The sequence below is a fragment of the Conger conger genome, chromosome 7, assembly GCF_963514075.1.
Source record: "Conger conger chromosome 7, fConCon1.1, whole genome shotgun sequence".
Classification (NCBI taxonomy): Eukaryota; Metazoa; Chordata; class Actinopteri; order Anguilliformes; family Congridae; genus Conger; species Conger conger.
This window is the reverse complement of record NC_083766.1, coordinates 5,547,698-5,571,106: the sequence shown is the minus strand read 5'-3', so window position 1 is coordinate 5,571,106 and position 23,409 is coordinate 5,547,698. Positions and strand designations below refer to the sequence as shown.

The 23,409-nt window shown below is 41.3% G+C and overlaps 1 protein-coding gene across 1 annotated transcript in view; it reads right to left on the bottom strand.

Annotated features, from left to right (window-relative positions):
* Positions 1–23,409, bottom strand: part of LOC133132081 (cGMP-dependent 3',5'-cyclic phosphodiesterase-like) — a 75,670-nt gene that overhangs the window by 23,954 nt on the left and 28,307 nt on the right. The window contains exons 3-7 of the mRNA XM_061247225.1: positions 7,120–7,209; positions 5,391–5,482; positions 2,163–2,272; positions 1,709–1,764; positions 823–882 (exon numbers count right to left, since the gene is read on the bottom strand). Of these exons, the coding sequence (XP_061103209.1) occupies positions 823–882; positions 1,709–1,764; positions 2,163–2,272; positions 5,391–5,482; positions 7,120–7,209 (408 nt within the window). The remainder of the gene's footprint in view (positions 1–822; positions 883–1,708; positions 1,765–2,162; positions 2,273–5,390; positions 5,483–7,119; positions 7,210–23,409) is intronic.

The following is a 23,409-nucleotide window of genomic DNA, read 5'->3' as shown; positions in this document are numbered from 1 at the left end:
GCAGACATAAAGACCTGAATGACTTTGGCAATGGGGCATCTCCATAACGGCACGGCAAGGCTTGTGGAGCACTCCCGGTCAACAGTGGTGAGTACCTACTGACAGCGGTCCGAGGAGGGACATACATTGTTCAGATATAGTTTGAGGAACATGACGAAGAGTTTAAGGTGTTACCCTGGCCTCCAAATCTGTGGGATATGCTGGAAGTCCGGTCCACGGTGGCTTACAGGACTTAAAGAATCTGCTGTTAACGCCAGATACCACAGAGCTGTTTTGGTAGTACGCAGAGGACCAACAGCATATTAGGCAGGTGTTCATAATGTTTTGGGTCATCGGTGTATACTGCATACACACAAGCAGTGGTCAAAAACAGTGGGATTGCTGCATTTTGCTGCCATGGTTTTTTTTCCACTCATATCTTTATCTGACAATGGTAACGTCAATCACGATGTGATGTTACTTTTCCATCGTCCTCAAGAGAAAGTTGATTGACTTTTTTCATGTAAGAGTGGTGTTATATTCTTCCTGCAGTACTCCAGATGCTTCAAGACTCCATGGCACAGTGCATACAAACCCTACTGCCCACATATGGTGACCCAACACCCTATTACAATACTTTATGATAGCATTTCCACTTTTTGTTTACCATTCCAGTGTTTGAACGCTGGTAAATAAATAAATGTTTTGATAATACAAAATGTGATTTCATATCTTCACAATAACCTGCCTCCGCACTGCAGGCAGAGAACAAGTTACAGGTCAGCTGTGTGTGTTTTTGCTGTGAATTCATTTACAGCGATGAGGAATGACTGCTCTCATTACATGTTTCTCCAGGATGTCGAGTTTCTGTTCTTCTACTTCAGTCAGCTGTTTGCAGCACACCTGTGAGGCACAGAAAAAAGAAAGAAAAAAGTCGAAGTGTTCTCATCTGTAAGTAGTCCCCTGGGTCTGCAAGCCATCAGCAGAAATGTCAATCTTGAACTCTGTTTTGCTATGGCTGCATGTTGTCATAGAAACCCATCCTTTATTGAATCATGAGCCACCTCGGAGTAAGGTGACGTTCTCACTCTTTCTCTCTCACGCTCTCTCTCTCTCTCTCTCTGTCTCACACACTCTTTCTCTCTCTCTCTGTCTCACACACTCTCTTTCTCTCTGTCTCACACTCTCCTTCTCTCTCTCTGTCTCACACACTCTCTTTCTTTCTCTCTCTCTCTCTCTCCCCCTCTCTGTCTCACACTCTTTCTCTCTCTCAGCCCCATTAGCACTAGCCACAGACACAATCTATCTGATGCTTCAGCGGCAGTTAATGAGACAGTACCAACAAGGGATCCCTGGAGGAGGGCCTGAACTGACAGCATCTTCGCTGATAAAATTCTAGTTTCTTTCAGTGTCTTACATCTCATACTGAGAGGGGTTGCTTAGACCTTGTGTAGTCTTAACATTCTGTATGCTCCCCTTGTCACTAACCCCAAATCTATTTTGCACGAAGAAACAACCCCTCACTCATCACAAACTTTGTCATCAAATTTCAAGTTGAAAAAAGATCATTTAGGGGGTTTTCTCTGCTGTGACAACACAAGGGTTAATGGACAGCTACTCTGCTAGGACACTGTATTCTTCTTCTGTTTTCAGACTGACAGGTTTCTCATGACAGCCTTCAGTTTGCTTGCTCAATTGACAAGAGATTCACGGTGGCCTGTGTGCTTACCAAAAGCAGGGCAATGACTTTGCTTTTGTCCTGGTCCATGAGTGGAATAATCAACACTGGGAAGAGAGGGATAGCAGGTGAGTTCGGGAGGAATCGAATCCAATAGGACATGTAATGTAAATGCGAATCTGAACTCCTCACAGAGTTAAAAAAAAAACAAAAAACAAAAAACAAAAAATACTTTACTGCAGAATGCGATGCTGCTACTCTGCGTCATGAAAAATACATGCAGTATTTCAAGCTGGCTTAAGGGGTAAAAATATACCTGTACGCAAAAGTATGCTTCACCCCATCCTGATTCATCCTCTCCCTCTTCCCCACCTTCCTCCTCCTCCTCGCTGCCTCTAACGCACCCTCGCAGCGAGCGATATCTCTCTGTCCAGCACCAGCACAGGCACGGACATGTCCACTGATGTGTACAGCGGGCAAACTGGACAGACAGAAATGCAATAACCTTGTTTGTCGGGGGGCAGGGGCGATGCCAGACTACTCCTCTCTTCCTCCTGCAGCTTCGATGGAGACAGACCGTCACACTGAACCCTCTGCTGCTGTGAGATAACATCTCTGAGAGAGAGAGACAGAGAGAGGGAGAGAGAGAGAGACAGAGAGAGAGAGAGATCAAACAGTTGATTTTGTTCAGCCTGTTGTTTGTCCAATGGCCTGTTTTTTTCTCATTTCTCAGCCTCATAACGGCTTCTCTGACTATCAGTGCCACAACTCTGGTCCTCATGCCGACAATCAGCAATAATAGACTCCAAAGGCAATCAAAAGCCTAGAATCAAGACAAGGTATTGAAGGCTTTCTTATACCTGCACCGGGAAAGTGATTGAATGCACTAATGACTAATGCACTAATGCACATGACTAATCAGAAACAGTCGAGAAGCCAACTGTCCGATTACTTTTGGTCCCCTAAAACGGAAAGGACTACACGTAAAAAGGGATGTAATTCACACACAGAACACCCAATATGGTTGTAAAATTGAAGGTGACAGTCTGCATTTTAACCTCATATCCGTTCCTTCATTCATTGCAAATCAAATGTGCATGAACACAGGGCCAAAAGAACAGAAATTGTACCACTGTCCAAATACTTACGGACTGCACAGTACTTGCATACGTTAACTAAGAGTGATATGCAACTTGTTGGAGAAGATCTGGCTTTTGATGCCTTATTTCTTTATGTGTGGTGCCTGACTTTTATTTGTTTTGCAGCCCTTCTCTTTTAAATGTACTTCTAGAGTTGAGTAAACCAGATCCATCAGAAAATGGAGGAGGTTGACCGGTAATGTAACCACCTTCCCAACACAGGGCAACTCAAATTGGATCTCTTTCTCTTTTTTACAGTGATTATGTCACTACTCTACTCTATTCCAGCCTATTCATCATACAAAACAGATATACGCGACACAGTCCAGTGAAAACATGAGCAATTTTTCACTTGATGGGTCGAACATGTTAACACTAACTATTATTGACTAATCAATTATACTGAACCGAAGGATGCCATTTTTACTCAGAACATACTTTTAATCTCTTCACAGAATGAGATCACAAAACGTGAAAAACGTGAAAGACCTTAAGTTAGACCTCAGGATATCGCCGTCTTATCACAGACAAATTCATTGTGGAATAATATAACCTCAGGATCCAGGATCCAAACTGGAACACATCAGAGTCTAAAGGAGCCCCAGTGCAGAGGACCGACTCCGCAATTACAGCTTGTCTAAAGTTTCCTCCAGCCGGCGTTCCCTCAAAAAGTCAACCGCGCCAAACCCTAGAGTCAAATTTAGAACACTATACACGGTATTATTGGAAATTGTCTCTGGTGACAATCCTGAAATAGATTGCGAGCCGCATTTTATATTACAGGAAATCCAAGGAAATCCAAGCACATCAATTACATTACATGAATTAATCCGATGAATTGAACAAACTCATCAGTCACAGACCGACGGGCAGAAAAACACACAGAAAGACACCGGCGACGCTGTCATAACCGTAAGTCACAGAGAAGATCACATTTCTGGATAAGATGCTCAGCCGCATGCTCGAGCTTACGGCGGTGTTATTGTTTATGAATTATGGGGCGAGTGTAAAATCTGACTGCTGACCGTCTTTCACCTTCTGTACACTGCACTGTCTTCATCGAGACACGCTGCATGGCTGTGAGTCTGTCCCCAACACAGCCGTGGGAATGGTCGAAGATAATGAAGCAGCGAATTTAGATATGCTTTTTCTGTTGTATTCAATGCAAGGCCAAGTAAATAGGCCCTGTGTATTCTTTTAAGAAATACAGCAGAAGTAGGAATGGTGTGTGAGAAAAGAAAAAGAAAGGAAGAATAACAGACAAAGGAGAAGGAGAGAGAGAAGAGGGGGAGAAAGACAGCTAAAGGGAGGAAGAGGTTTGTAGGGACTGTGAATCTGTGCATTCATACAACAAGGAAAATAAGAACGTGTTAACTTCTAATTCAACTACAAGGTCCCAGCCAGGGATTATACAACTGATCAATAAATCAATCAACCCATCAATACTAAATAAATCCTCCTCTGAGTGTCAGTCTAGGTACATGATAAATTGCATGCAACACATCATGGCCAGATGTAGGCTGTTTATCAAAGTTTTTGTCGATCCTGAACCCCCATTCCTGTGGGCTCCCCTAAAGTACCCAATAGTGATTGCATAGGCACGGGGAACTCCAAAATGATCAATGTTCCAAATGGATATTATTCAAGTTGACATGTATAAGTACCGTAATGTTACTGTCAGGTGCCGGGCCCGAAGAACCAGTTGCAACCCAGATGCAGGCAGAATAAGTGTCTTTATTCAGCGACAGGCAAATCAGGCAGACAGTGGTCGAATGCGGGCAGACGGGAATGACAAAGGTAATTAAGCTCATAGTAGCGGTCACAGGCACAAGATCAAACACTGGACAAATAGACATAGCAGAGATAGTCCAGTACATTGTCACGGTCACAAGCAATGTTCCAAAACCAATAAGGCAGTCCACACAGGCAAAGGTACAGTACAACACAGAACATGATCCGAAAGTCGAAATCCAAAAATTCAATCAAAGTCCGGTAACAGGTAATCAAATATACAGCGGAAGGGCAATCCAAAGAACAGAAGTGCAGGTACACGGAGGAGGTGAAAACACGAAACAGGCAGGCAGAGAAACGCTAGGATGAACGGGCAGAACACATAACAATCTGGCAAAGTAACAAGGAAAACACACAAATTAACAGAAATGACGAGTGCAGGAAAACAGGCAACGAGAAACAGGTGGAGGACAGAACTACGGAAAATGAACTAGGACAAGAAAACAACAGGTAGAAAACACAAAACGCTATGACGGGACCACGGAGTGTGACAGTTACATAATTATTACTATTTCTATTACATATTATTCCTACTAATGTTACAGACGTATCCAAATAGCAAAGGTAACATTGCAACAAATTTGGAACCTTCACATGTATTTCACCAAGCTAAATGTTTCGCTTGTTATGTTTTCAGATTCATGCCATGTCAGATGGATGCATATTCAGGATTGTTAAAATGTCAGGGTGAGTGTTCAGGTGTGATGTGGCCAATCTGATCAAATAGATAATTGTGCCGCATTTATTTATCGTCACAGTTGCAGGGGATGAGAGTGCACCATCAGCGTGATCACAGCCCTTACCTGACTCTTTCTTCATTAAGCAACTCATGGGGCAGGGACTCACACAGGAGGTGACCGCTTTCCACATTGAGAAGGTAGATAAAAACATCTTCCTGAGAGAGAAAGACAGACCAGTTACATTCGTCTAAACATAAACAGTTAGGATATTCACAATTATGTTCACATTTGTTACCTGACAAAAGAGGTACACCAAAAAATGATAAGGTATCCTATTTATTGTGTGTTGTACATGTATTATTATTATTATTATTATTATTATTATTATTATTATTATTATTATAACTAATATTATTATTCTTTGTATTATTTTTACATTAATATTATTTTTCGTAGTAGAAGTAGTAGTAATAGTCATGGTGGTAGTAGTAGTAGTGCTGTTGTTGTGATAAGTAATATTATTGCATTACAATTATTGCACAACATGTGTTTTCTAAAGGTACTGTTTTAACAGATAAACAAGTCTTAAAATAAAGGAATACATGTTTGCAACTTTGCTAAATCCCCCAGTCATTTAATGGAAATGAGTTATGCAAAACAGCATGTGTCAAAGTATTAAGTGGAGTTAAATTAAATATTAAATTTTCTTTCTCAGGAAGGGCTCCTGATTGCTCTACAAAAGCAACAAAAAAAAGCGGACAAATAAAGCAAGCCGCGTGTTGGAGAGTCAAACACTAAGGCAGATTGCATACCGGGAGGTAAAGCGGATGTATTGGGAATGACACTCCCGCAAAAATACGGTAACGTTACCATACAAATATCACGTAACCTAACTTGGCTAGCCTGAGCGATATGGCGGACAGCTCTGACTTTGGCGAGTTTTAGGACGAGACGAGCTTTTCGATTTTGAAGAAATACAACCTTACAGTTTTCAACCGGAATTTACAAAGGAAGGATTGCGTGAGCGAGAGAGACAGACAGCGGGGGGCGAGGCAGCCGGAGCTAACAGGGAGCAGGGAAGTGGGAACAAGAATTGGTGTCAGTGTGGCGACTGCGAAACCGAGACAGAGAGCCTCTGGTGTCACGAATGAAACCGAGGGCAACGGCTGCTGGCAGAACAATGACTCAATCAAGACTTGAATTAAGTGCTGAAACACACTAGAGAACTTCTGTAAACCCATGCTGAACAGCAATATGGAACATTAAATATAATCATATTTACATATTAACATATTCATATAATCATAACAAAAACCAAATAATAATAATAATAATAATAATAATAATAATAATAATACATTCAAGTCGTATAGCACTTAATGGACCCGCAGAAGCTTCACAATGTTGCAAAAAGTGGACTGGGCAGAAACGGAATTTAGACTGAGCAGAAGGGGACAGGTGGGTGAAAGGAAAAGCGTGGGGGGAAATTGCTCCTCGGCCAGCCTGAAGAAGTGGCTTATAAAGCACTTCTTCAACTGCAGGGAGCAAGTTCCAGAGTCTGAGTGCCATCCCAGAGAAAGCTCTGTCACATAGTCTGCCGTTTGGCAAGGAGCCAGCTAAAATCGGCTGGTGTTAACGAGGAGCTTGGCTGCTGAATTCTGAGCCATTTGTGCAGGGAGCATCAACAGTCAAGTCGGCTGGATATGTACAGTACGTATGCGTAGATGAGGGTTACGGCCGTTGCAGTCATCAGTTTGGTAAGTCCCTCTTAAAACGCGCAAGCATTCACATCCAAAGAACAATGATCAGTAAGCACCAGAGAAAATTGTGAGTTATTACAAGAGGCACGTACCACTTTGGAAAGCACAGCCTGAAGTGCGTCTTTGATGGCATCTTGCAAAGAGCTGCTCTCGGTCACAGAGGCCAACTTGAGAAGGGCATCCTGGGAAAAAATGTGAAAAATTATAGATGTCATCACATCATGCTGCTAGGCAAAAGTACTGTATACTGGTTAGGTTGAAGGGTTCCACAGAAACACACTGAAATCCGAGAGCCTGTTTTTACACGCACCACATGCAATGAAACATTGGATTTGAACTATATATATTTTTTTTTTTCGTTCCTGCCTTACAGGATTTAGTTTTCTTTACAATTGTAAGTACATGCAATTTATGGTCACTAAATGCCATTGTAATAGATTGTAGATTAAAAATATTATCAGTACATATATATACTGATGTTATACTCATCACTTATGAGTCTATTCTAGTGGACAAATTACATGCATCTGCTATAGAAATAACTTTTTGTTGTTTTTAAATGGACAGTTTGGAAAGTAGCAGTCCCAGAGACAGGTCCAATATCTCACGTATGTGGTGGTCTGTAGCGGCATAAAATATTCATTGGTTTAATATGAGGTAAATCCACTAGTAGGCATAACATTTCAATTACCGTTCTTGATCAACCCTCACTTTTGCCGGGATATGGCTTTGAATATAAACTGCAACAACTCCATATGCATTACCATCCCCCCCAGAAATATTGTACCTTTGCATATTTAAAGCAGAACTGTCTAAATAAATCGTAGCCGTATTTCTAATATGACAAATATAGCTTTAGTCCCTTCTTCGGAAATGTGGCGAACATTTTAGGCAAATATGTATTTGTTTAATGAAACTTGGAGCAACACAATAATACAAACGAACAAACACCCACACACATACAAACAGCCATTTATATACAAGAACAGACACATACACAGCACCCTTCACACTCCTACATAGACAGGCACGCACGCACAGAGATATCACAAACTATTTTACACTCTAAGAGTAAACACGCACACAAAATACACCCACCCACATTCCACAGCCATCTCACCAAACCACTCACGCCTCACTGGTGAGGCTCAGGCCATCTCCATTCTTTCAATAGCTACACCGTACTGCAGGTATTGAAATAATGGAAAAACATATGTTGCTAATGAGAGAGGACAGAGGTCAAGGGCCAGACAGGTCTAAGCTGGCAGGAAGGTGACAGTAACGCAAATAACCACACGTAATGTTGCATGCAGAAGAGCATCTCTCAACAGCAGCAGAAGACCAATACGTCTAAAACATATGTCTCATAAATACCTAATAAAATGCTCACTGAGTGAGATTTTGTATAAGTGATCATATATGCTGCATATCCTCCTGTATAAGTACCCGGAATTATATTCTTGAATATAACAAGCTTAATGTAACGGCAAGTACGGGGGCTGAGATGAGACAATTAGTGTCATGCAGACCAGAGTTCTGACGAAGAGGCCCAGTTAGGAGAAAAACGGTGATCTACTGCTTAAAAATATCTTGTGGAGGGAGGTTGGGAGAGCAGCCTGGGAGCAACTGAATTAGAGCCAAGGCCTCAGAAGAACTGTGTTTGTCTAGAGTGTGTGAGGTGTTTGTGCGGAAGTTTGTGCCCAAATAAGTAAGACAGAGAACCGTTTCACCTATAAGAAGCTGTGTGTCATCTGTAAAGTTAATTTGCGGTATGCTGGGGATCCCCTGTCAGTCTGAACATACAGTACATGTACTCCTGCAGACTCTGTGATAAAGTGTTACTCAGTATTGAGTTTGTTTTTAATCAATATTTTACAATTCAATTACGCCTGACCGAACCTACTGAGGAGGTGCAGTTTGGCCTCAACACTTATTTTCTATTTTAATAATCACTCATACTATTTTTCAATCATTGCCCTCATGCCTGATTTAGGCTGCATCTTCCTCGTCTTGTCCTCCTTGAACACCTCTTTCCGGCATGCAGTTCATTATTCTTGTTGAATGTCTCCGGTTTGGTGATCCAACTTTCCATGCTAGACATAGTTTATCAATTATCAATCAGCACCCATCTCTGCCTTTATTCCAGATCAGATCATATCTGCCAATTCACAGCTCTCCTCTGTAATGCCATGACTTGTCATTGGTCCCCAGTGACTGGTACACTGTTCTCCTGCCAACTTACCTATAGTTCTGTTTGACTACTGCACTCCTAATTGCAGTGGAGTACTAAACTTATGACTTGCTCTTAGCCTCAGATTAAACGTAGTTCTGCAATAACCTTCAGCTTGCACACATTAAAAATGGACACAATTATTGTTGTCAACATTAATGCGTCCACGCATTCAGACCATATAAAGCATCCCTCAATAGCTAAGCTGCTTAATCGCTTGTTTTTCCTTCATACATTTACCTTTCAAGCCCTGCAGTATGCACTCGCTAGTATACAGCATGTTCATTATTTGTTTAATATATGCATACAATTACATGTGCAAATTAATTGAATGGACACTTTGAATACCCTATGAGCTTCAATGAGGTATTCACAGGATCAAAGGCAAATCTCTGCAATGTTTCCAGACACAAATCACAGACAATCCAACTGTCATCAACTTATTCTTCATCAAGATCAATGCACAAATTAAATGCATTTATTTGCATATTAAATTTGCATATTAAATTACATTTCATTATTAATGTTAATGCATGCAGAAAAGCAATATAATTTCTGAAATCACATAATTATTACCTTGACTGCAATGTGCAGAAATGGTAAATCACAAAGCATCAATTCTTTATTACTACACTACAAAGCTTCCAAAAATGTTTCTCATGTGCAAAAGCTCCATCATATGTAGTAATATATGTACTGTTGAAATGTGCATCATCTTTACAATAAGAAAAGATAACTAACAAAACTGCATTGAGGTTTTGGGCTTTTACAGAAGTAAAGTAGGGGCGGCCTGTAGCGAAGAGGTTAAGGCACATGACTGGAGCCTGTGAGGGCAGTGGGTTTGATCCCCAGTGTCGCCACAATAAGATCCGCTCAGCCATTGGGCCCTTGAGCAAGGCCCTTAACCCTGCATTGCTCCAGGGGAGGACTGTCTCCTGCTTAGTCTAATCAACTGTACGTCGCTCTGGGTGAGAGCATCTGCCAAATGCCAATAATGTAATGTAATGTAAAAACTCTGCCTCACTATACCACCTTTGTTTGTTTGGCACTAAAGTGAGTGGGATGGGGATACTGCCAACCTGCAGTACTAAAGACATCCACATTATCCGTATCCGCTGAACTGCGATGGAAACCACAGTGCACTTCAGCTTCTGTTCTGCACAACGACCAGCACGTCAGAATATAACCAGAGACAAGCTTCTGTACTGCACAAAGACCAGCACGTCAGAATATAACCAGAGACAAGCTTCTGTACTGCACAAAGACCAGCACGTCAGAATATAACCAGAGACAAGCTTCTGTACTGCACAAAGACCAGCACGTCAGAATATAACCAGAGACAAGCTTCTGTACTGCACAAAGACCAGCACGTCAGAATATAACCAGAGACAAGCTTCTGTACGACCAGCACGTCAGAATATAACCAGAGACAAGCTTCTGTACTGCACAAAGACCAGCACGTCAGAATATAACCAGAGACAAGCCTCTGTTCTGCACAAAGACCAGCACATCAGAATATAACCAGAGACAAGCTTCTGTACGACCAGCACGTCAGAATATAACCAGAGACAAGCTTCTGTACTGCACAAAGACCAGTACGTCAGAATATAACAAGCTTCTGTACTGCACAAAGACCAGCACATCAGAATATAACAAGCTTCTGTACTGCACAAAGACCAGCACGTCAGAATATAACAAGCTTCTCTACTGCACAAAGGCCAGCATGTCAGAATATAACAAGCTTCTGTACTGCACAAAGACCAGCACGTCAGAATATAACAAGCTTCTGTACTGCACAAAGACCAGCACGTCAGAATATAACAAGCTTCTGTACTGCACAAAGACCAGCACGTCAGAATATAACCAGAGACAAGCTTCTGTACGACCAGCACGTCAGAATATAACCAGAGACAAGCTTCTGTACTGCACAAAGACCAGCACGTCAGAATATAACCAGAGACAAGCCTCTGTTCTGCACAAAGACCAGCACATCAGAATATAACCAGAGACAAGCTTCTGTACGACCAGCACGTCAGAATATAACCAGAGACAAGCTTCTGTACTGCACAAAGACCAGTACGTCAGAATATAACAAGCTTCTGTACTGCACAAAGACCAGCACATCAGAATATAACAAGCTTCTGTACTGCACAAAGACCAGCACGTCAGAATATAACAAGCTTCTCTACTGCACAAAGGCCAGCATGTCAGAATATAACAAGCTTCTGTACTGCACAAAGACCAGCACGTCAGAATATAACCAGAGACAAGCTTCTGTACTGCACAAAGACCAGCACGTCAGAATATAACAAGCTTCTGTACTGCACAAAGACCAGCACGTCAGAATATAACAAGCTTCTGTACTGCACAAAGACCAGCACGTCAGAATATAACCAGAGACAGAGACACACAGAGGGCACTACAGCACTCTATTCATCCGTTACCTGTAGGTTTAAAACTCTTCTTCTAAATTTTTTCCCAGTGTGAAAATAATGATGAAGCAGGTGACATTGTAGGGCAAATATTTAGGGGTGCAAGCTACCAGGGATAAAGGGTATTTATTACAATGTCACACGCCGTGTGTGTGCCCTGGCACATGGAGAGAGAGAGCCCACACCAATACAAAATAAATTATAACATTCCCCCTCACAGGTTCAGGGGGGAAAATAATAAACTAAAACAATAAGTTCAAATCAAAAAAAGTAAGTAAAACTGAGTGACAGCTTCACAGCCCGCCACTTTTCAGCGGCAACTTAAAATAAAAACCCCACAACACAAAAACTGCTGATCTGCCGGTCTGGGCCAAGTACTGCGGAAACGAGCACACATTAAGCAACAAGGCTAATTAGTAATGTGTGCCTTCTCCTGAAAAAAATGAAAATGGAAAATGCTGGATTTGAGTTGGAGCAATAAAAGTGTTCAAGACTGAATTTACATGCAAAGGGTCAAAGATGTCACCGGGGACACACAGTGTACCCGGCACTGAACCCTGTCCAACGAGTGCCAGCAGGCTTCTTGTTTTATAGTGCACCTCCTGCATTTTTAACCAAATTATGAAGACCTTTACTGATCACATATGATGTTTGATTGATTCGATGCAACAAGACTTCAGACAAAAATCTCATTTGCCCTCATGCTCATCCGATTCAAGACCACTGAGAGAGCCTGCCGAACACAGCACAGAATCTAAATGAGGAACTCTGGGATAATTCAAGTGGGCTGATATTTCCTTTCAGCTTGATTGCTGTCAAGGTATAAATGAACCGTGTGTGCAAACAACTGAGAGGAATGATATGCTTCGTTTTAATGGTTACTTATCTATTTTTACGCTTGTGATTGGTGTGGAGGCTGTGGAACGGGCCCTGCATGTTAATTGGCCAGTCTGTGTGTCAGCCATACATATTAGTGCAAAAGCAAAGGTCCGATCTGACTTAAAGTGTTTTAATCATTTCATATCGGGTAATTAATTAGATCTTTTATACTAAAAGATCTATTGGCTTAATAACACCGGAGCAGGAGTTCTCATTAAGGCTAATGAAGACTGAAGACTGAAAGTATGAAAGTAACAGCAGGAGAAGGTATGGGCCGTGGATGTTATTCCAACAGGGCTGTGTCTCCAGTCGCATAGAAACACTGGAGACACATGCACTGTAGAATACAGCCAGGCCAAAACACTGCACGGCCTACAAACTACACTCACACTCTGGCCATTGGCCATGGACGCTGAACATCAGACTCATTAAGACCTGGATGCACCATTTTATCATTACACATTCATGGTAGAAACTCTGTTATTCCGGAAAATGAACTATCATAGAGTTGATCAGTATGATGAAGTGCGCATTTCCATAAAAATCTACAGTACTTTCAGTTCAGGATTTGGACTAATCTCAAAAATAAGATTAGTCCAAAAAGAAATCATTTTCAAGTGGAGAATTACAAATAATCTCTTTGCAAATAAAGTCACAATGTAGTTATTCAACCAACTGTTATTCGTGATTACAAAAAGTTTCACATCTCTCAAGAAAGGTCACAATGACATTTGCAAACACTGCTTCAGAATTCACATTTGCACTTGACTTTTACTGAATGGCTGCATTTTACCATGAAAATGTATGAATCTGTATTGCATTTTTAATGTATTTTTATTCAAGCATAAACATAAAATCCAAAAAATGAATTGTAGCATGTAGCAAAATGTTATGACCCTGAATGAATTCTAAAGTGCCTTTGTCTGACCAATCAATGGAATTGAAATTCTTCATAGATCTTCCTTTGTGTCATTTCTCTATGTGATTATTTTCAAGTGTGGTACGATCAATAGATTCAAGCTTTGTTGAGAATAGACATTTGTGCTGCCTGTTCTGACTGAACTGAATCACATTTTGAATGTGAGAGCTTCCTGTGACTCTGCTCTTGCACCTGCATCTTGTACACACAATTTAATAGCACTCTCAAATATGCCTATTTATTTACACTGTTTCAGTGAGGTCATTCAACATAATTAAAAAAGCAAGAGATGTGTGATTGCTCTAGCAAACAATATTACATTACATTGCATTACATTACATTACATTATTGGCATTTGGCATCTTATCCAGAGCGACGTACAGTTGATTAGACTAAGCAGGAGACAATCCTCCCCTGGAGCAATGCAGGGTTAAGGGCCTTGCTCAAGGGCCCAATGGCGGTGCGGATCTTATAGTGGCTACACCGGGGATCAAACTACCGACCTTTGCGGGACCCAGTCAAGCACCTTAACCACTACACTAGATTGATTTTAAAGGCCAGTTTATGTAGCAGTAAATGTGCTAGATTTTCTGTGTGATTACTGATTTTCACTGTCAGTTTTCACAAAAGCAACCAGAAAATAGAACTGAAACGCACAATTGTTTCCTCAAAGGAACAGTGTGTATAATTTAGATGTCCGATGTTTATTATTTTGCATTCTATAATGCATTCATAAATACATTATGTAAACATTTTTGTAAGACTCTCTCCATAGTGTATCTGCTAGCTCACATTGTAATGTGTACAAAGGGTTCAACTGAAAGGGTTCAATTAATCATTTTCTCTGTGTTTAGCCACTGAATGGACATGCTTTTGACCAGGGAAGGCAGAACCAGGGCAGAATAAATTCACCAGCCAGGAAAACAGCTGGTATCGTGGTATATACCTGCACACACACGTGCGCACACGCACACACACTTATGCGTATATAAAAAAGGGTGACATTATAAAGAAACTGATTTTGTTTTCAAATTATGTTAGAAATATGTTATATTACATGTTTAAGAATAAAAGTCTTTTCTTTTCATTTGTGTTATTGAAAAGAATGTACTTTTGGCCTATGCGCAAGTTCCTGTGTAAAGGTAATAGTAGTATTTTCTGTTCCTGTTACAACTCGCCCCAGTAGTGGGGTAGGCTGTAACAGTGGCACTCCTTGGATTTTATATTAACTCATGCATTCTGCGATATTGTAGATGATGTCCAAATGACTAGTATTTGTAGCAGAAAAAAATGGGTAGCTTATATCAAAGTTTGAGAGCTCTACCATAAACACTCATTGAGTTATATGTTGTAGCAAAACATGCTACAAGTGTCCCCGATTTCCCCAACGCATTTATTATATGAAACCGAGGCTCATTAGAGGTACGATAAGGCTGAAATTTCAGGCACATTTAAAGATTATTTATTAGCTCTTCAGGGCAGGTGTGGAACACAGGATCCAATCATGATAAGGATAACAGACCTTATTATCAGAATGAGAGACTGGATGAGCCTTGCGCCAAAAAGGCAAAGAGAATCAGGAAACCTATTAACAGCCCAGTCCAGTCTGATTAGACCATCAGAGAGAGACCCTGCTGTCTGCAGACAAAGCCTGCTGCGCACCTCTAGTGTTTCTCTAGAGATGTCGGCAACGTACCACCAAAATAATTAAAAATAAATGCTGATATATGAGTCACACAAATATGATACCAATTATTAAGCTTAGCTTGAAACAGCAAATGTCCCAGCAACCAATTTGCTGTTTTTAGTTGCCTTTGCATTGACTGGATCCACATGCACTTGAATCAACAATGAACCATTGTTTATATTGCACACATTCTATCTTCAATTCACATAAATATTACTGTAATTGCCCGCATATCGAATATTATATTTTGTGCCATTATATTTAATATTCCAGATGGAAATGTATTTGGATGAGCAGGCTGAAAGCAACAGCAGATGTTTATTTTCCAGATTGTAAACAGTTCATTCGGCTCATAAATTCAAAATAACCTGCAGTTCGCTGTGGCCCATTTACAGTGGTGACTGACATGCAATCCCTCAGCAAATCTAATAACATGTTGCACTTTTAAAAGGTGCACTACGGCAAAAATCATTGCGAATGGAATTACCCTGCTTAATATTTGACATATTTCATGGAATCTTGATTTATTGATGAGTTAATTTTGCTACAATAGCTGCTCACTGCAGTGAATATCAATTCGTCATGAAATGCAGCATATATCACTTGATTGTGAGATAGATTGGTTCGAATAAACCATGTTCCAAATTGGCTTACACACACACACACAACTTGCATAATAAACTTAAAAATGCATTATGTAAGACGCGCACAGGATCATTTCAAGCTGGTTCAGTCTGGTTCATCACTCCCCGATGCTGCACTCCTGGAGTGGCTGTAATACAAGTGTTTTGTGAGAATAAGCCCTAGGAGCTGTAAGGGACCACTCCTTATATAGCAATGACAGTGGCTATCCAGCTACAATGACAATGGAGAAAATTGGCAGCTTTAAATTGCAAGGCCTGATCGTTTCCATGGTGACTCAGAAATGTACGCCGACGAGATCACACAGTTTTGAAAAAGCCCTTAAAATGGCGTATGGGCTGTCTTTGTCGATATGAAGCTAAGAATGAATGCCGAATGGGAAAGTACATTAAAGTTCACACTGTAGAGAGCTGTAAATGTAATATATATATATATATATATATATATATATATATATATATATATATATATATATATATATATATAGTAGAAGTATATACATGAGAGTATATACATAATACAGGGTTAAGGGCCTTGCAGGAGGGCCCAACAGTTACACAAGGGGATTGAACCACCAACCTTCCAGGTCCTATTCATTCATTTCCCCACCCCCACCGCACCCCCGCCCATTTTCTCCAAATTTTCATGGCCAATTGTACCCTGTTTATTTCAATCGCCCATGTATATTGAAGAAACGCAGCTACAACAACGCCCCCCAGCAGCCAGAAGGCGATCTTCAAACCGCATTGTCTCGAGGTCACAAGCCACACAGAGCGCAAGATGCTTAGCTTCATTAGTTTGAACTCAGAATGCTAAGGTATTTGATTGTTTGGTTGCTCATAGCTGATATCACTACCTTTATGAAGCCAGACCTAAACGCACAACCTGACGTCCCTTTGGACTGAGCACTATTTTTGTTTTTCTCCGAGATTATATTTTGTGTAAATTGCTAAATTCACAGCTATTTCTTCACACAGCTCTGCTGCCAAAACAGGAGCCTAAAATACCCAAAGAGGCAAACAAAGAGCTGCCAGTCAGCTTATATAACGACAACAGCCCGACATGTTTAGATTGAATTTCCATACACCTGCTGGGATCATTGACTATTTGACATTTCGAAATGTCATTCTAGCCAGAGCTACATCAGAGAGCCCTATTTTTGTTTTTGTTTTTGTTTTCCAACAGCCTGTATAGATTCCAGAGCATTTCAAATGATTCCTCCATTGCCTTTGCGGAGTGAATAAACACGGAATAACAACTAAAAGAATGATGAACTATTTTTCAGTCAACATACTTTTACTTGATGTGGCTCTATACTCCACAATTTCAGATTTGTACTCAATTCACATGTGGTTAAAGTGCACACATCCAAATAAATAAAGTGTTAAATAAATATTTTATTTAACAGCATTTTTATATATTTCTATGTTTGTTTCATCATGTGGTAATGGTGATGCTCTGCCAGGCCTATACTGCAGCCGACTTCAGCTCCCGCTTGTTTTGGCGGCTAATTGCCTTGTTTTCTCTCCAGCATATTACATTTTAGATTGGCTTTAGGTCAGTTGAAATACTTCAAGGATAATTTGTATGTTTCAAGCCAAAAACTGTACATTAGTATGTTAGATCACTGTCTTGTTGTAGGATGAAGCGTGGTCCAATGAGCTTGGAGGCATCTGCTTGAACTTGAAAGCAGAAAAGATACCTATGGCAAAGTGGACTCTAGAATTATTGCCACCCTTCATAAAAAAGGCTGCTATAATAAACAACATTGATAATGATCAATTTTTTATGTTCAAACTTATGGAGAAACAATATACTTTTAATTCAATACATTTTCTCTAACGTTTAAATGTTTTTGTGTTATTTAGTAATCTCATTTGCTCTAAAAAACCCTCCCAAAAAAACAGGTGCCAAAGTTATTCTAGGGGTTATTTGCACCCATAGAAATTATTGTAAATAAAATCAAACGAAGTGAAACTGGTAATACAAATTTGCTTTCATTTAGTTAACCTCAGTCTAACTATATTGTATCATTCCATCACTTCCTGTTTCACTAGAGTATGCAAGTGCATATTATCCCCACGGACAGTAAGAAAGATGGTTAGGGAGGCCATAAGTAACCCGCTAAAGAATTGCAGAGATTGGTAGTGTCATGGGGACGTGTAAGTGTAAAAAAACCTGTGGTTCTTGTGATTGTTGACCGGTTCTAGAAGGCACTTCATCCGCTCCTCCATCAGCCTGTCCCCCGGATTCCACCCCCAGTCCAATGGCCCGACAGAGTGCGTCATGGTTGGGGCGGTCTGTAGTGTAGTGGTTAAGGTGCATGACCGGGATCCGAGAGGTCGGTGGTTCGATCCACGGTGTAGCCACAATGAAATCCGCACAGCCGTTCGACCCCTGAGCAAGGCCCTTAACCCTGTATTGCTCCAGGGGAGGATTGTCTCCTGCTTGGTCTAATCAACTGTACGTCGCTCAGGATAAGAGGATCTGCCAAATGGCATTAATGTAATGGTTGGTCCAAGATCCAGTTGAACTATCCACCAGCGCAATAACTGTTTTGTGTTCCCGTCTTTGGTTTATTAGTGTCAATTATTTTATTAGTCTTATCACCTGTGTCTCCTTAGTTTGCTTCTTTCGTTCAGCTGTGTCTTGTTAGTTCTGATCTTTTTTTTTGCTCGTCTCTTGTATATATAGCCCTCTTTTTGCATGTTTCAGTGCTCAGAGCTTCTTTTGACTTCTGTCTCTGGGTCTCTTGAGTTTGTTTCTCAGTGTTGCAGTCTATTAGCGTACCTGTTCCTTTGTTTACCTTGTTCCTAGTGTGTGTTTGTTTGATTATTATGTGTCAAGTAAAGCTTTGCGGCTTTCTGTCACACCGTCTCTGCATTGGGTTCACACCTCAGCTCTCCCAAGCTCCCTCTGCTCAAAACATTTAGATTTTGAGTTCTGCTCTCAGGGTGCCTCTGCTCTGCTCAGAGCACAACGACACTGACTGGAAATTCTACTACCCGGTGGCTAGGAGGATAATGGCAGATTATTTTTGTGCTGTTGTGGCGTTTGCCCACATGTTACAGGAAACGAAAATTCTGCTCCTTTCCCTCCTCCTTTTTGCCCTTGTGGGAAACTCGGGAGCTGAGATCATACCGTAATCCATGCCAAGGATGTTAAACAGCTGAGTGCAGCTGAGTTAATGAGACACTTCCACAGAGATGATGCAGTTTCTACAGAGATGGGAAGCGCTTTAAAGTGCCTCAACGGGACATCCATTAAACATTCATATAGCTTCACTCAAGAGTTCATAGAACAAATCAGCAATGACCCAGCACCCAGAGTGAACAGGATTATGATAATTTACAGGGTACTAAAGCAATGGGGTATATATTTTGTTTAGTTCAATAAAATCTCTTCTCTATCACTACGTTCATACTTAACTGTATGTGAAGAAATACATGCAGATAAATATGTCTGTCCCCGGAAACACACTTAAAGACTAGCTGAAATCAAAAGTTACTTTTCCTCAATTTAGTCTATTCTTCATAACCATACAAACACATCTTAAAGTATATCCCTTTCATGCATAGTGCAATAGATATTTAGAAGCCATAATAATTTAATATGTGTTTACATGCCCAAACCAGCAGTGGATGTACTCCCTTGAGTCTTGCCTACAATTTGATATGATTCTTGTCCTTATATATCATTGTCTGTTTGAGCTATGACACATATACATTCAAATGGTGCAGGAAAGTAGAGGCACACCTCAGTTATACTGTATCTATGAAATCCTTCTATTCTAAGATACCCAGATAGGTTAAAAAATTTAAATAAGACATAATGAATAACTTGAATCCAAATGTACTTTCTTTCTTAAACATTTATCAGTCCACAATGGAGGTTTTGTAATCTGTCTGATAGCACAGCTGTGTCACAGTCGTCACGTGCGCTCCCCGGTCTCTGCGTTTTCTGTTTTTACTGCCTCGTTGTCGTGTCGTTTGTCCCAGTTCTCTTTCCGTAGTCTCGTCATTCATTTATTCGTTTCACCTGTTTCACGTTACCGGTTCTCTGCACTCGCACCTGTCTGTCATTTCAACGAATTTTGTCTTTGTATTCATACCCTTCCTTTTCCCTTGTTTCTTTCCCAGATTGTAACGTGTTTACTCCATGTTACTTTCCAGCAATTATCTGCCTGCCTGACCTGTGTATCGACTTTCTTTGTGTACCCCAACCTCTGTTTAATGGATTATCCTTCCGTTCTGTTTCTCATCAGTCGCTACCGGACTTCGCTTTGTTTATTTTTTGAGATGCGGATTACCCCTGTTATACCTGTTTGCCCCGTGATTGGACTTTTGCTTGTGGCTTGTTTACCTCTGCCACACCAGTCTGTGTGTCCTATACACCAACAAGACCCCTCCGTTCTGCCACTTCGTGCCGTCTGGCGCCTCCCCCTCGGCACCCCTGCACTTCACGCTCACGACTGCTGTCTGTCCTGGTCCCACGGTGGTGGAATGACCTCCCGGTGGATGTCAGAACGGCAGAGTCAAGCGCAGACTGAAGACCCATCTCTTCAGGCTACACCTTTCCCTACCCAACTCACCACCATGATTAGCCTTAGACTGTAATGCCACTTATGTATAGATTGTATAGACATTGTTACTTGTATAGGTATTGTTGTTTTTTATTGGCTGTTGTATTGTTGTATTCGAGCTGCCAAGTGTGGTATGCTAGTTTGAAAGTTGATTGTACTCTTCAAGGGTTCTGATTATCTGTATGTTTACACTAGGACTCGGAACTGTACTGTCCTCTCAGGTCCTCTTCGCACTCATACTTGTGTTTGATCTGCACTTTGTTGTACGTCGCTCTGGATAAGAGCGTCTGCTAAATGCCACGTAATGTAATGTAATGTAATGTTTGACCATTGCCTGCCTGACCTAAGGACACTTATTCAGCTCATTTCCGGGTTGCGATTGGTTCCTCGCTCCTGCCGCCTGACACGCTGAGCGTCAGGCTAGACCCTCCCTCTCGCAGGCTGCGTGAGGGAAGCTTTGTTCACAGCTATTAGAACTGGCAAATATAATAATACCCCGAAAGCCAGGGGCCCATTCGAGTGTCTCCCTCAATCCAGTGAAGTGCAGACAGGGAGAGCTGTGCCAACAGAGGTGTGTTAACAGATGAGCTGATCCGGTCTCCCCAAAGCTTTTGGCAGGCCCTGTTTCAGTCTACACACCGAAAGAAACCTGGCAAGCGAGGACAGTGCCAATTTCTCACTCATTTCTCTGTGCCCTGCTCACTCATTTATGTGGTTGTTTTTTTCTTCGTTCATTATTTTACCTGACACAAGCATGCATGTTATTGTTTAGAAACGTCCTTGTTTTGTGATGCCAAACAAGAACCAGTCACCTGAAAGCAACTGGCAAAAAAGGGACGATGATTATTTTGCATCACGAGCCCTTCTATATTGTTTGAATGCTCCCCATACAAATCAATGACCTTGTTATAGCAATTCAATGAAGCAGGAAATGAATGCACTTCTGTGTGTTCAGGTCCTTTCATTTCGCGGTCATTGAGTTGCTGTGCCCTGCTCTTTCAATTTTCTGAACTATAGTGCATTACCTTCTCATTAAATAAGGCAAAGAAAGAAAGTCATTCCCTGAGAGAACCTTGGGCAGATACACTCGATTTGATTTTAGATTTTTATTTTCCGTAACTCTTTCTTTTATAATGTGCGTGTCATTCAAACATCCCATACACCGTTTCTCTTTGTGCTGCTCGTGAATATGGATGATGTAAAATTCCAAATGAAAATAAATTAATGATTAAAAAGAAATGAAAATGTCATTAAATGTACCAAAAATTATATTTAAAATGGCAGCCTGTAGCGTAGTGGTTAAGGTAAATGACTGGGACCCGCACGGTCGGGGGTTCGATCCCCAGGGTAGCCACAATAAGATCCGCACAGCCGTTGGGCCCTTGAGCAAGGCCCTTAACCCTGCATTGCTCCAGGGGAGGACTCTCTCCAGCTTAGTCTAATCAACTGTATGTCGCTCTGGATAAGAGCGTCTGCCAAATGCCATTAATGTAATGCAATGTGAAATAAATGTAGGCATCAATTAATCGATAAACATAAATAAATCGACATTTAATTTGTTTTAATTTGCTGCCGTATTTATTTACCTTTGTATTAATTCCCCTGTTTATTTGCCCAGTCCCAGTTTCTTTGACGTACTTAATCTCCCACCACAAATGTGATGTTTTTGAAAGACGTCTCAATCAGGGCTCAGAGAAGCAGGGCACAGCAGGAGTATTCACTCCGAGGGCAGCAGCTGCTCCTTCAGCAGTCCGCAGATGCTCGCCGAATTTGGCCTCTCCGTTCCGGTTGTCTCTCAGCAACTGAAGACGAGATTAAAAGAGAACTATACTGAAACATGTCTGTGCACTTTCTGCAGTGTCATCTATTCACTGAAACGGGACTGAATGGCGTATACGAAAAAATAGAAAATTAAAAATCAGCCGTCGCTTTGCTTTGATAACGACTTCACAGATTATGAGCAATTATTGATATCATGCAATGGTGATATCATTAATCATGTTTCAACTTGAAATTAACCAGGTTCTTTGCGCATAAAACAGAAAAAGATAACTTTTACTCAGACAGACACAATTTCTCACAGTGAAATTAATTTCATTGACATGCCAAATGACTTTGTCATCGACTAACTGTATCATGTTTTATTACTGTCTTCATTTATTGCAACTGAAACTCCCTGCTGGACTGGTGGCCCTCCCTAACTGCGCCACCAGTCCGCTTGAGATTATTCATAATGCAATCACTCATAATTGCATGGCTGATGTAGAACCTCACTCCTCGGCTCATCCTGGTTATCAGTCACATTATGCAGCAAATTCAGGACTAAGACACTTTTAATTTAACGTTGGACATTCCACCATGTTACCATGTTACCATGTTACGTTCTGTGGGGCAACATTGGCTCAGACGGTTAGAGCAGTAGTCTCATTGGCTCAGGCAGTAAGAGCAGTAGTCTCATTGGCTCAGGCGGTAAGAGCAGTAGTCTCATTGGCTCAGGCAGTAAGAGCAGTAGTCTCATTGGCTCAGGCGGTAAGAGCAGTAGTCTCATTGGCTCAGACGGTAAGAGCAGTAGTCTCATTGGCTCAGGCAGTAAGAGCAGTAGTCTCATTGGCTCAGGCGGTAAGAGCAGTAGTCTCATTGGCTCAGGCGGTAAGAGCAGTCGTCTCATTGGCTCAGGCAGTAAGAGCAGTAGTCTCATTGGCTCAGGCGGTAAGAGCAGCCGTCTGGCAGTCGGAGGGTTGCCGGTTCGACCCGGCCCTGTGTTGAAGTGTCCCTGAGCAAGACACCTAACCCCCAAAATGCTCCTGACGAGCTGGTCGACGCCTTGCATGGCATTCGATCACTGTTGATGTGTGCGAATGGGTGAATGGGAAACAGCACTTGTACAACGCTTTGAATAAAGGCGCTATATAAATGCCAGCCATTTACATGAGTTAATACACTGTGCAGTCTGTAATTAATTGGACAGCAGTACTGTTTGCGTCTGACCGTGGGAGCAAGCACCATCCAAT